This window comes from Falco rusticolus, chromosome 1, assembly GCF_015220075.1.
Source record: "Falco rusticolus isolate bFalRus1 chromosome 1, bFalRus1.pri, whole genome shotgun sequence".
Lineage (NCBI taxonomy): Eukaryota > Metazoa > Chordata > Aves > Falconiformes > Falconidae > Falco > Falco rusticolus.
The window spans coordinates 250977-265792 of NC_051187.1; the positions used below are offsets into that span (position 1 = coordinate 250977).

Consider the following 14816-nt stretch of genomic DNA (forward strand, 5'->3'; position numbering starts at 1 on the left):
AGCAGATGTAGGTCAGCAAAAAGAGTGCTGCATTCAAGTCCACTGAAAAGGCAGAGAAACCTCCTTTTCTTTGTGGAAATAGCATGGTATGCAAAGGATTTAGAACCTAACTGAAAAAGAAGAAAAGAATGGTCACAGGAGATTTTAAGGTGGTACGGACAGGCACATGAGCGGACAGGGTATTTTTCAACAGTGGCAGAAAACAATGGAAGAAAGCAGTGTCAGAAAGGTAAGTACCTGGAATTCAAAGAAGTCACAAAATATCCAATAGAAAATGAATGGAAAATAGGACAAAGGTTCATTACAGAGGCAGATTTTGAGTCTCCAGCACCTAGGGTGTACTTAAAACAAAAAAAAGTGCCCATCTTAAAAAAAAATTAAGTAGTACCAAAATTTGGAAGTCCATGAGATTCTAGAGGAAGATGTGGCATATGGGGTGGGGGAGAATATCACTTCCCACAGAGACACTCTAAAGAAATCAGGACATTTTGTAGGGACAAGTCTGAAGGCTGAGACAGGAAATATGAGAACACATCTCAGCCAAATCTTAGAAGACAGAAAACCACTCATTTTATGCAGGGGACCTCTGTTGGCAAGAGCTACAGAGACACCATGCTTTGGAATGATGAAAAAAGCTTTTCAAAAAGCATGTTAGAAAATGTGTATAAAGGAACTCTAGGTGAGGGATGTGCTCAGACATGACAGCTTAGGAGGAAAAAAAAAAGGGGGGGGGGGGCGGGAGGAAAAACAAACACCCCCCCCAAGACAGAGAAAGGCTGAGAGTAGCATGCACGTGCCATGCCAGACCAGTCTGTGCTAGTCACACAGGCTGCTTCCCTTGCCTCAGAACTGCTAACAAGTACAGAACATTTTTTATTATCTGCTGTTCCTCTGAATGTTTTCCACATGTATCACTAGCAGTGCAACCATGGCCAGTTTCCCCTTCATGGGATTTCTCAGAAATCTAAAGACAGGATTTGTCCCTTGCATTTCCCAGCATGGTTACCGTGTGTGCCTTCAGACAGTGTTTTGCATGGCAGACATGGGTGAGATGGCAGTCAGAGGAAGCTGGGAGAATAACCTTCATGCCCAAACAGCAAAAATCTCCCAGCTTAAAGACACAAAGTGCTTTCCACTGGTGTTTTCATTATTAATTGAAATATACAAAATGGCTTTGAAAATAAAAATCATTCTCCCCACCCACAATGACATCATGTCTTACCAACACATACACTGTCCCATTCCTGCCAATGGGAGATGCACAGCCACACACACCACACATGCAAACAGAGGCCATGGTCAAGTAGGGAGTAGGAAGGCTGACAGAGCAGTCCTCAGGCTGTGAAGCTGGGTGGAGGCCAAGAGCTACTGCACAGCAACCCCTGAACCACAGAATAAAACAGGGCCATGATCCCCAAGAGGCACAGGACTCCCTAGGAAGCTAAACCTGTCACAGGCATGGTGACAACACAAGGAACTCCAACATCAACAAAACCGCTCCCAAAACTTCAAATTTCAACAAAGAATTCTTAGCAGGGTATTAGGAAGGGGAAAGACTTCCCACTGTGAATACAGAGATCCACACTTTGCTTCCCTGAACATTCAATAGTCTAAAAGCAGCTGCACGTGAATCTCTTCCACATGGCCTGATCAGGAAGTTGTGGAATTTGGAAAGCTCCATTACAAACAACTTCAGAGGCATGCTAATCCCTACCTAATTCACTGTGCTGCCTGAAAAGTCCCTTTCTCTATCCCTCTCCCTGCCGCAGCCCTTCTGCTCCCTTGAGGGCATCAAGCAAAAACTCTCACTACAGTCTGCTTGACCCTTTACCCTTCAAATGATTTCAGTGCATCATTCCAAAAACATCCATGAAGTTCTGAATAACAGCACATTTTGAAGAGGGTGAGTCTGGGGCAAAGACACTGGCAAAATCACTCAATCAGTCTCTTAACACGTGTGTGATTTACACAGCCAAGAGCCTCTGGCCAGAGACTTCAAGACCACCTTATCTGACATTTGTAAAAAATCTCCAGGAATCCAGGAATCCAGATCTGAAACTAAATTTCAGCCTTTGAGAAAAGTTACACATAAGGAGTACATACTCCTCAATGCACAAGCTGGCTTAAAATAAATTCTCATATAGTGATTATCAAAAAGGTCAGATTTTTGTCTAATATGGCCTCTAGCTCCTGCTGTAGAACTTGAAAGCAGTTACTTGTCCAAACCCAGTCTCACATCTCTTACTATACTAGTCCAACTAGACATGTAATAAACTCACATTAGTTCAGCACCTGTAATAATGTTTCAAGGTGAAATACAGTTCAGATTTTGTAAGGCACTGAGTGCATGCATGAAACAATGTGAACCCCCCAACCCTGCCACAATATGCCAGTGCATATTGTTGCACAAGGTGGACCTCTTCTGGTGAAGAGCTTGTGCTCCAAAACACCTGGTTCCATTAGTCTTGGCTAAGCAGAAGCCTACAGGGATCACAACATTACACAGCTTCATTTAAGAAGGTGAAGGGGAGCAGCAAGTCAGAATCACAGAGCACATATGAGTCCTTACCTCAAAGAGCGTCAAACTTTCATCGTTCAAGATGATTCTGGGAGGTGCAATAACTGAAGTTAAAAAACAAGTTACAAAACAGGACCACCCAGCAACCAAAACAATAAATACAGCAGGTATGTGAGGGATTACTGCTCTTTAAAGGAGTGACACATTCACACTGCCCACACACAGGCTTCTTATTAGGTAGAAACATAATGTGGCTGAACGAGCAGGTTACACCTTCTCTGTGCTCCGAGGCTGTATTTAGGGAAGGAATTCCTCCCCAGGTCATACATACCTCGTGGCATCACAAGATCCCATATGCACCACAGCTAGGAATCAGCTTTGTAAAGTAAGGCCAAATATTACCAACAGCACACTCACACAAGTAAAACGGCAGGTCTGTATCTGCAAGGTGGCTTCTTACAAAGTCTCTCAAGATGCCAACTATGAAAAAAGGGAGAAAGGTTTGCTGAATTACATTTGTTTCTCCAGACAACAGGGAAAAGGCTAACTTGTAACAGCAGAACTGCTCTCTACAATGTCTGTAGGCTGTCTTTTCCTCAAAAGAACACTGTTACTATTACAAATATCCTGAAGAAAACCCAAACAAACAAAAACCACTTAGACATGCTGGTGGTCCCTTAGCAACATCTAAGGATGCCAGTGAAGTTCTTTCTAGGAAATCCAATAGCAGCTGCAAGATTTGCAGAGACCAGCCAGGTGAGATCTGGTAACCAGTTATTAGTTCTTGTTCCATACAAAAGTATCAAAAAACTTGTGTGGGTAACCATCACAGGCAGCCGAGAGTAACAGGATCTCCATTAACAAGAGTAAGGGCTACTTGGCACATGGTCTGACCGCCTTTTGTGGACTGACAAAGGCAGAAAGGTTCGTCCCCTGTTATTACAGTAGGTAAAGCTTCTTTTCCTTCTTCCTGGTTTTGTTTTGGATTGGGGAGGGTGGGGGTGGGGGGTTTTCCCCAAGCCTTTTTAAGCATTAACATAGAAGTGTTCAAATTTGTCTCAGTAACATGCCATTTGGACACAAACAATAGGATATCTAATGGGACAGTTTCCTGAGTACAATTATTTTGCCATCAAGGAGCCTGCCAGTTTCTGTCAAGTAGTCCTGGAAATAAACTCCCCTTAACTAAGTTAATTACCCCAGATTCTTTACTCGTCCCATTCAGGGGCCCTACAAAGACAGTGTAACTAGCTACTGCTGCTTTTTCAGAGCAGTGTTACTTCCTTGGACAAAAGAAAGATCTGTCCAGAGCCCTCTTTTCTGTCATGCAACTAACTGATGATGAGAGAGGTCAGCTGCAGCTAAGCAGACTGAGGCGGAGGATGCTCTTACCAGTTTCAGTAGGACAGAAGAACCCCTGTAGAACATGACGGTCTGGAAAATGGACTCTCAACACCACCTAAGTCAAAGGCAAAGTACATTAGGTCAATTGTTTATGACTGTTCTGTAACACCTGTCCTTGGCTCAGGATTTGTGAGCAAGTTTGGTGGGTTTTTTTCAAATGGGAAGATTTGAGGTATTAACTCTACAGGAGTAGAATAGCACACTGGCTAACAATTACTGCGCAGCTCCTCAGAAAACACGGGCTCTCTGGCTTTCAAAGGCTGTAAGAGAGTTGATCTTATAGAAATAGCCTGATGCACAATGCAGCAGCACTTACTGAGAGAGCAGGAGCTCCCTGTGCTAAGTGATACACAAGCAAAGCAGAAAGTCACCCATGGACAGGTACAGACAGTGTATCAGCACCCTGAAGTGTCCACAGCAGCAGCAATCCTTCTGCCATATGTCAGAAGCAACTCATACCATTCTATTTCCAGCACTGGTCAGAAAGCACTTAACCTGGGAACTTTCCCTGCTCCCTGCCCCCAAGTCACCAAAGACAAAAACTGCATTAGAATCATATTTACAAAGCAAGATCTCCAAACTGTAACACCTTATCATTTAAATTGTAATGAGATACTATCAAAATGTACGAGTCTACAGAGGAGAGGCAGATAGGAAAGGTCAGTCATACAGACCAATGTGTGCACAACATAAGGGTTTTGAAACATCTGGAACAGAACAGGAGGAACCATATTGCCTGCTACTCAACCATATCATTACAGGACAGCTGATTTTACATGGTACAGCTGTTATGCAAGTCCCACAAACAATTAACAGGGACAGGAATTTGCTAAGTCTTCCGTAGCTCAAGACCCTGTGGACCACAACTGATTCCCGAAGTTACTCAACCCCCGAGTCTGGGCTAGCCAGAAGGACTGGAAAAAGAACAAAGGTTACCTTTGAGTAACGCTCTATTTTTTCCTTCAGCTGAGCCTCCCTCAAAGATTTTGTCATTAGTGAAGCTTCTTCCAGGCGTTTCCTAGATACACAGGAAGAAGACAAGCTGTCACTTCTGTAATTTTAAGTTTTTATTTTATTAAGAAAACAAAAGGTCCAAGAGGGGCTGATGGGAAATGTTCAATTGTTCAAAGTATCCATCACAGCATTTTCCCTACCTCCTGTGGTTCCTACGCCAAAATCTCATATACGGAACTATTGAGTATCAGTAATAATACTGTATAAAATTACTCTTCTTGTACAAGTTTAAAAATAAACTCACTATAGCAGATGCTAGAAAAGATACTAAGAAGAGCAGGGGGATGTTTGTTTAGACTACTCAAGAAGAGATGGACTTATTAATCCAATAAAACAGATATTAAAGTTGGACATGATTACTCCAGAGAGAGAGAAGAGTTACTGAAGCTGAAAAACAATGCTGCCACAAGAAATTAATGGGTATTAATTAGCAACAGGGAAACAAAACAAAAATTATATGTTTCAGATCATTCAAGAACAGGCACTGTAGACTGGTGTTTTAAAATGAGTAGTGGATGCAAAATAAAAAATAATCTACCTGCATTTATGATGAAAAATTCAAGAAAAGTTACATATATGTTTTTCTGCAAGTAAACAAATAAGCTTAGATCCAAAAGAGCCCATGTTCAGCTTTAGTCCCTTTTCCTTGTTTGCACTTAATTTTGAATAACAGACGTACCAGGCTAGATTTCTGGTGAAAAATTTGATCATGTAATTCTGCACAACTATTTGCAAGTTAATCTCTTATGCTTATACTTTGAAGGATCTCTTTCTATTTTTAAGAATCATCAAGGTGTCTCAGGAGCAGCTGGTGAATGAAACCACTACAGGCTTATTCACCAACTGTACCCAGAACTGTCAGCTGGTTACATCACATTCCAAGATGCTGTGGAAGTGCCAATTCATTCTGAAAAGCAAACACACAAAACTAACCCGCTCCATTCCTTCTTTGTGTACCAACTGCTGATTGATACCAATTCTCAGCTCTTCATGAAGTCAGAATTAAATTTTAATTGCATCTAAAATATTGCATTGTATGCAGCTAGTTTTTGGTAAGATTCACCAGCTGAGATCAGAAGCCAACTGGTATCAGTTTCAAGTGAAACTTGCCTTTATTTTTATCCCTGGCTGTGAGGGGAAAAAGGATAACAAGCATCAGCAAATTTGGAAATTAGGTCTTCTTGTGAGGGGGCTGTATTCCAGTAACCCCCAACCAAATGATCCTACATTTGTACCACTAAATACTCCAGACCCACAAGCAGCAGAGCAATTTTCAGGCCAATCTGTGTACTCATGTGGATTTCAGTGGCCTGTGGGGGAAAAAAAAAAAAAAAAAATCAGCTCTAAGTAAATGGTTCAACTCTGGCTTGGTTACAGTGTAAAGTAGGCTGTTCCACAGTCTCCAAGAATGCTTGTAATGTTTAAAGAAACGTTACGATCCACTTAAAGGAATTTAATTTCATGATAGTTTCAAGGAACATACAAGACAGCAAAACGCTGCCGTGATAGGGAGGCTACCTGAATTTTTAGTTCAGAACTGGCATAAGAGTACAGTAGAAACATTAATTTGACAGCAAGCTACTTGAACAGCGAGACGCATAGTTACTCCAGCTTCCTATACTTCTTCCCCTCTTTGTGTGTGTTCCAATGAAATCATGTCTTGATTTGTGGCTAAGCTGGATTTTGCTTTATTTCCATTCGGAAAATATCTCCAAGTTGGCCTTTTCTGATGAGGTCTAATAGAAGGTTAATTCTGTTACTTAAAATATAAGGTGTTTCCTACTGGCTGAAAATGCTACTGGATACTATTGAAGTCAGTGGGAGTTACTCTTATGAAGCTGGCAAATTGCATTCATATATTTGTCCATCACAAGTTACAAATTGCATCCATTCAATTCCTAATAGTTAACATGAAATCAGATCAAAACAGGTAGCAAGAGCTCACTGCTTACTTTGGGCCTCTAGCAAATAAGAGCAGATCTAACACAAAGGCTGTGGCTTCTCTTTCAGAAGAGAGGACAAGGAAAGAAAGAGAAAGAGGTGGGGTGTTAAGTGGTTTTGAATAACTCCCTGAAATGCAGAACGTGGGAAGGAAACTTTCTCTTAATCCTTTTTCAGTGAGAGCCCACCTCTGACTAGCTTGAGGGTCTCAGATAAACTTACCACCACACAGGCATCACAGACACTTCGTGATGAAATTTTCAACGTCCAAATGAAACCATTATCCCATGCACAAATGCTCAACCCACTCACGCAAAAACATAGGTTCTGTCACAGAAACAGGATATAGCCCCTGAACTCAAATGGTACAAAGGGTAGAGATTTCCAGTGCCAATCATTAATTCCACACCCAGTAACATATCTACAATCCAGAGATCACAGCCAGCTAGTGCATAGTGTCACTATGCTCCACAAAAGGATAGGGAGCAATCTCAGCTGCCAGCAAAAAGGGAACTTGCCTCTCATTCTGCAGCTGTGCCAAACGTTTCCGTACATCATCCACTGTGACTTCAAAAAACTCATCAGGAAGCTCTTCTGGGTCAGCAGGAAGCGGTTCTAGCAGGTCTAGGTGACATACAAGTGGTTCTCGTTCTACAAGCTTTGGCATAAAAATAAGCTTTGGTTAATTTTACATGCATTGCTTTGCTTATGCTATAAGGTTCCTGAAAAAAGTAAAAGGACAGTATCTGCAAACTGGAATGCAATCACTAGTGTGAAATTCATGTCACTAAGATCAGAGTAATGATATAGAGGTTGTCAGTGTTGTCATTCTTTTAAGCTGAAAAAGCTTGGGACACAATTCCTCCCAACAAGCAGTAGGAATCCACATTGTCGGATGAGCTGCTCTCCACTGTCCATATAGCCGTATAGGAAGCCCCGGATGATAACCTCAGCAGTTATCTAACTTAAGGAGAGAGAACTCCTTTCCAGGCAGTGCCTGTGGAATCTCGTCACTTACAATTCAATGATACTTTGCAGATGAGCCATATTTCATAGCTAGTAACATAGCTGTTACGAGCTTGTTACAAGTACTCAGAAATTACTCCTATCCCAAGACCACAACCTACCTCTCTCTGCTCTGCTCCAAACCTCTCTAGGTATGTAACCACTTCCTTACCATTCCACACGCAGCATACAACTTACACAGGTGCTGCTCTTCATACTACAGACTATAAACTGCCCTTTAAGTTCTTCAGCTGCCACGCACTCCTGGCTCATATCATATCTTCTGTTCTCTTTGCTCCACATTTGCTTGTCACAGAACAAACGGCACTAGTTCCCAACCAGGGCTCTCTCCATTTCTTCTTACTCTAGAGAGCAATCCTGTTTTGGTATGGTAGTTTCTGACCTGTTGAGTTCTCTGAACTGAGCCACTGCAGGGTTTCATTGTATGCATTTCAAATTTTTAACCTGGCTTCTGGTGTGCAGAAAGCTCCCTTAGTGAAAAACTCTTGTTTTGCACTCACAAAGTACGGAGCACTGAAATCAGCCTTTGTTGCAGGCAAAGCAGACAGAAGTGAGGGAAGCAGTTCACTGTATGCCTTTTAGCTGCTATAAAGGTACTTAATACATTTATTTGCAACTTTCCCTCCACCCCAGATGCTGAGGATAGGCCGTTCAAGCAGCACATAGACCTCAAACAGCCAACACACTCCTCTCACCTGCACAGCTGGGCACAGGCAGCCTGGCCGCTCTGCTCCCCCTGCCTCCAGAGCCCAAAACTGGGAGCTGGGTCTCATGATGGCAAACCTTCCAGCACAATTGTGTCCTGGTCCACAACTCTGGTTGCAGTTATTAAAAAACAAAAAACCAAAACCTAACAAACCAACACCAAAACCCCCAACCCCCCCAGCCTATTAGACAAACAGCATTTGCTGTGTCTGAAGGGAGGATGACATTATGTATCCCTCCCAATTTAGAAAAAGTTAGATACTGGCTATCTTCCCTCACATCAAAAGCAGCAGCTGTATCAGTATGTGAATATAAACCGCCACTAGAGTCAAATGCACAAGAGGCAGTTACACCTATTGGCTCTTGAACAATTCAAACTTCTTAACTCACAGAAATGTTTAAACGCACAAAGCCTGAAAACAACAGAACTGTGTACTGCAGGCTACAGGAGATGCCAGGGGTGGGGGGAAGCAGTCCATGGCTGAAGAGCCCCATGAGAACAGAAACTTTGATAATGCAGTATTCCTTTAGTCTGCTGTCAGCCTAACACAGCTCTAGGCTCTGTGAACAAACCTGATGCCCATTTCTTCTCCCCTTATTCCCTCATATACTCTTTCTGATCCTAATTAATGCCCAGATGTCCTCCCCTTCATCTGTTCCATCCCTTCTCCCTTCCCCCAGGCACAGGCCCCTTGGGAACAGCAGTCTGCCTCAATTGTCAAAAGCGACAACACAAATTACAAGGCAATGTTCACTCTGCTTGTGGGCACTAAAGGGTAATTTGGGAAATTAAAAGAGCGAGGTTGTGTGGGTGGGACCCTTGGCTACTTTTAGAAAGTTGAGCAGGGTCAGCTCTAACTAGCGGGTGAAGGAGCCTGATTGCAGCTTTCCTGGGGCACAGGGGGAGGAATGCCTAGCACTGCAGGAGTGATCCTGAGTGTGCAGAGCCACCCTCTGGGAAAGGGTCTGTTGCACAGTGGTCCAAACTGGTGCCCGCAGCTGGACTGATAAGGTCAGACTGATGTCAGAGACTACAGGAGAATTAATCAGGCCTCCCAATAACCAGGTATACTTCCATTTCCTTGAACAGGATTGCATTTCATTTCATTCTAAACACACACATACTGAATATAGACTTCTTCCAAAAAAAAAAAATCCAACACCCAAAACCAAGAAGAATGAGCAGGCATACCCTATGGCACGTTGTAAAGGGTGCTGGGATACAATGGAGAGAATTCCAATGTCTGCATTAGCAAATCCTAAACTCAATGTTTTGTATTGGCTCAAGCAAGCACTTCAGCTAATCCTAACAGTAGCTGGATTGCACAGGGAAAGCAACCGTCACTGCCCAAACTGTGCTAGTAGCAAAATACTTCAGCCAAGACGTCAGAAATCATGAGACAGCAGAAAGCAGACATATATTCCAGTCCTTAGTTTTCACCTCTCTGCTCCAGACTGTTGTACGTTAGAACTGTTGTTCAAGCATTGCTTTCCTGACATCTTCATTCAAAAAAATGGGTCTCCATTACCAACAAAGTACTGCAAATGGGCAGTCAGGAACTTCCCCTCTAAAGCTGTTCCCCAGCCTACCAGAGCCACCTACATGATGCAATACAAAATTCACTACTTCCCAGACATAAATGCCTTATTCTTGACCTCCAACTTACATCCAGTCAAGATGTTCCCATTTAATTCTCTGCAGCATACCTGTACTGGCCCCCTACAGACACACAGCTACCTTTTAGCTCCTGAATCTATAATTTTACCTGTTTCCCCAACTGACACTGAATGCTGAGTATTTTAACTTCCAAACTAAGACACATTACTTAGCTACTACTTAACAGGAAGAAACACACTTTTCCACACAGAAGAAGGAGCAGATGTATGTATGTCTAACAAGACTGCAAAAATACACAATTAGAATAAGAATTCTGTAATATTACATTTTCAACTAACTCCCACCAACAGAGTGAGAACTCTGGAGAGAGCCGTAATGAGCAAGCTTTTGTGAAACATAATTCAGGTGGTTTAGACTTGTTTTTCAGAGTCTCTGCAACTCAATTCCTGAATTGCACAACAAGGTCTGATATAAGAGAAGGGCAGCACAAGGTGTCTACTATGCACTGTTTAGCAACCAAAAGACATCCAGCATTTTGCCTCTGAGGATGCAAAGACTGCCACATCATAACAATATCATAATATCTCTGCTGCCATGTGTTTAAAACCCCATGGAATCAACCATACATCTTGCCTCCTTACAGGCATAAGAAACACCCTTCAGAGAGAAAGAAGTATCCATTCTGGTTGCTCTACCAATTCTCTCTTCCCCCAGAGACCAGCAATCATCCTGTTCCTCTTTCTTCATCCATTACCATTTGCTCACTTAGACATTCCAATCAGGCATCTCTCAATCGGAGTACTCTCAATATAGCCTATTGTGTCACCAACAATCCCAAAGCACAGACAGAATGCAAACACTACCCTTCCACGGCAATTTACCAAAAGGAGGCTACCAGGTATACCAACTCGCTTCCCAGAGCGCCACACGTCTAGTATTTTCTGCAATTGTGACAAAAGGTAACTATCTCCTGTAATAATAAATGGCCACCATATGGCAGTTTCTACCTTCCATTACCTAAGTCTGAAGGAAAGCAAGCTGTGCATTTTGCTGTCATATTTCTGTCAGCGATACCTTTCAGATGCTGCACTATGGTTTGTCCCCTTCATTCTTCAAAGTCGCTACTTCTGCTACCAAAGCTGAGATGTTAGGCACTTTTCACCACCAGGCTGAAGCCATCTATTCACAGCAGTGTCTACTAGGCAGCTACGTAACTGCAGTCTATGTGATAAAGCCAGGTGTCAGGAAGAATGCAGTTCACTCCGTGGTCAACACCCCAGACCTCAACATGCAGGTAAGCTGAGGAAAACTTTTATTTCATTTTAAGTGAAGTAGTGGCTATGGTGCTTTCCAAGCAGCGAGCTCTGCCTGGAGACCCACCTCCTCCCCACCACCTCAGGGAGCTCTAATCTCATGGGGAATCTGGTGTAAAGTTACCTTCTAATAATTAATGTTCTGACATCAAAGTCAGCATGCAGCTGTCTGTAAGCCATCTTTAGCCCAAGAAACGAAGGGACGCCGGCACAGATTTTATCCAGCCTCTCTTCAGCTTCAAAAACCACACACAGGCAAAGCATTAATGGGAAGATTCTTTTACAAAAATGGACCTTTGATGTTTAAAAATAATTTGTTTTGTTTTGGGTTTTTTCCTCAGGACTGAAAAGGGACAAAAAGCAGATGCCATGTGGCTAGCCCTGCTCTGCTGTTGCTGCTGAGAGCAAGGAAAGCGGAGGATGGCAGGAATGGAGGAGGGAACAAAATGTAATCAATCAGCAGCAAAAGCACCAGAGATCAAAGGGCTTGAAAGCAGCCGTCAAAATCACATGCTGTTTAACACAAGGGCTGACCCCCCCCAACGAAATCTGCAGCTGCTTCCAAAGCTGCTCTCAAACTGGAAGGGAGGCTGGCTCCAGAAGTGCCTCTGAGTGGTTTGAACTGGACTGCAGTTCTGAGAAAGATGCCGCACCATGAGAGTCCCCAGACCACCACTGCTCAGCTCTGTGCCCAACAGCACAGCTTCACATTAAGCTGTAGCCAATAAAATGATAAAACCAGTTCTGTCTCTCCAGCCAGCACACGGAGAAGTGCAAACAGGACTGGTGAAGAATACCACCACAAGCCCTCACACTTGCTTCCTTCCTTCTTTTTCAAACCAAATTGAAACTCCTCCTATTCAAAATCCTCATAGGTGAGAGTGTGATTGATGCAACATGTTAGGCTGGACAAATCACCAAGCTTACTGTTTAGTTCTCCATGCTCAGGGTCTGTTCCAAAAGGTTAAACAACACTGATTACATGGACCCAAACATGTTTATAATATAACAAAATATTCACCACTAGGTTGGCACAGTCTCTTTCTGCTATGTTTGCAACTGCTCCAGAGTCCTTCCAGGGTCTGGCTTCTGCTCCTAAACAATTCAGAAACTCATCAAGAATGGACTGCAACCACAAAGAAGTCGACCAAGACAGAACCTCTACATCAATGTGGGAGCATACACATAGTCTTGCTAAATTCCTCCTGAACTGAGCTCCCTTTAAATCTCATCAGGCATCCTTTCTTTCTACTACACAGCTAGATCAGAACCAGTGATAAACACAAAACCCCAACTTCAGGAGGTACTAAAGAGTGGGAAGCAATGAAGGGGAGCTCTGATCTTTTCTTTCCATACACAAAGTATATTTACCATCATTCACAGGCCATCTTATGATGGTGTCACAGCATTCTTGAGCCATCAGTTCTGGTATCTCTACACGGGCTAAAGCATTTTTAATTTTAACCAATACAGTCTGACTTCAGAAACGTCAACAATCATGACAGATGTTCAATTTGTCTTTCTGGGAAAAGGGTTAGAGAGAGGTAGACTTTCTTTAAGAAGCAGGATATTTTAAGAGCAAGACAGAAAATATTTCTATATGCAAGCAGAAATAACAGAAGAAAATGGATGGTTTCTGCTTCATCTGCAATACTAAGAAAATTAAGACTCAGAAGGGATGGGACTATACTGAAAGGAAGAGGTCCAGACCTGTTTTGTTTTGGGGTGGTTGGTTGTTTTTTTTTCAAGTATCAAACTCTTGGCAAGGAAGATGCAACTGTAGCTGAAAAACTGCTTTCCTTGATCTATACCCCATACATTCTACCACCCATGCCACCAAAAGAGTTAAACTGTAAATCAGAGTGAGCACAGGCAGAAGGAACTCTGAGGAAGCAGATGTCAACTACCACTAGCATGGGACACTGCTTTTACAATAGCTCTACTATGGAGTTCCACATTCCACAGAAAGGCTAAGATGAGAAATCCGAGCACACCTTACAACCTAAGAGTTAAAAATTCTGACAGTCTTTCTCAGATCTTGGAAGCCATAAGATCAAGTTGCAACAAACCTATTAAGACTGCTTCTGCTCCTATGACAATCCTACAATAAGCTAGCAAAGTTATCCCTTTCCATATGTAAAGCTCTACCAAGCTTATACCTTCTGTTTGATCTGGGAGAGAAGTCAGTCACAAGAAGCAGTAAACACCTTCAGAGTATTATAAAACACGTCTGACCAAACTCTGCTCATCTTTAGCAAAACTACACAGCAGACAGCAATTTTTTAGGAGAAGGACAAGTACCCAGGGCTTAGGTGACAAAACAGCCATCTGTTAATAATGAAAGTTGCATGGAATTTGAGGCACAGAGGTTGAGGCTCTTCTGGACTGTGCTTTCAATGCAGTTGTGTTGCCTCCACTAGCACCATTCATCAAGGATACCGAGATTCAAAGCTTTGCTCGCCTCTGGACAGCAAATTCTCTGATTCCCGTCCTTCATATTTCCTATAGTAAACTGTTCAAAACGCAGTACTTCATAACTGAACTCTTGGCAGTACTGTATGTCACCAAGGCACCCAACCCTATATTATGGGGGAAAAAAAAAAGTCTTAAATATGGAAATATCCTTCTCCTTGTAGGAGCTCAGCATCAGTCAAGGCATGATAAAAAAAAAAAAAAAGTCTTCATTGCAAACAATTTTTCCCTTACCTGTTCTTGCTCCTTTTGCAGTTCTTGGCTGTTCTTAGACTTCTTTGGCTTAGAAGGGCCTCCAGGGCTGGAAAAAATTGTTGGCAGCTTTGAAGATGGCATATCTAACCCAAAAGATGGTGCAGCTACAGAAGAGTCCCCCAGATGCTGTCCATCTCCAGAAAAAGGGACAAATGGGGTAGACTCAGGCTCTGAGGAAGGCTGCAGCTCCTCCAAGCTGGCATCAGATTCTCTAATCGTGTCTTGCTTGTCTGTGCAGCTGTTTAAAGACATGGCCACATCCCTGTGGTCCAAGTCCTTTGGGAATGTGTTTGCTTGAGGTACAGGCACATCCACTGCTCCTTCAGTAGAGCCTGGCCTTGCTGGCAGCTCATTACACTGCACCATGGCACCCACAGCTTCCTCCTGACCAGATGAACTGCATTTCTTCATGACAACTCTTAAAGACGACACCAAAAGGAATAAAAATAAAAATAAAATCATTCATCCTAACAGTACTGCCCTCCCCATTCTCAACGTGACCATGACACAAGACGACAGCTAGACTCAAATATATCCCTAATTTAATTAT

At 42.8% G+C, this 14816-nt stretch overlaps 1 protein-coding gene across 2 annotated transcripts in view; it reads right to left on the reverse strand.

Annotated features, from left to right (window-relative positions):
* Positions 1-14816, reverse strand: part of ASPSCR1 (ASPSCR1 tether for SLC2A4, UBX domain containing) — a 48823-nt gene that overhangs the window by 18767 nt on the left and 15240 nt on the right. For both annotated transcript variants that reach the window (XR_005106503.1, XM_037402419.1), the window contains exons 7-12: positions 14246-14684; positions 7396-7535; positions 4859-4940; positions 3911-3977; positions 2936-2998; positions 2570-2622 (exon numbers count right to left, since the gene is read on the reverse strand). Coding sequence is in view for 1 of the 2 variants with exons in the window: in XM_037402419.1 (XP_037258316.1) it covers positions 2570-2622; positions 2936-2998; positions 3911-3977; positions 4859-4940; positions 7396-7535; positions 14246-14684 (844 nt within the window). In the remaining variant the exon portion in view is untranslated. The remainder of the gene's footprint in view (positions 1-2569; positions 2623-2935; positions 2999-3910; positions 3978-4858; positions 4941-7395; positions 7536-14245; positions 14685-14816) is intronic.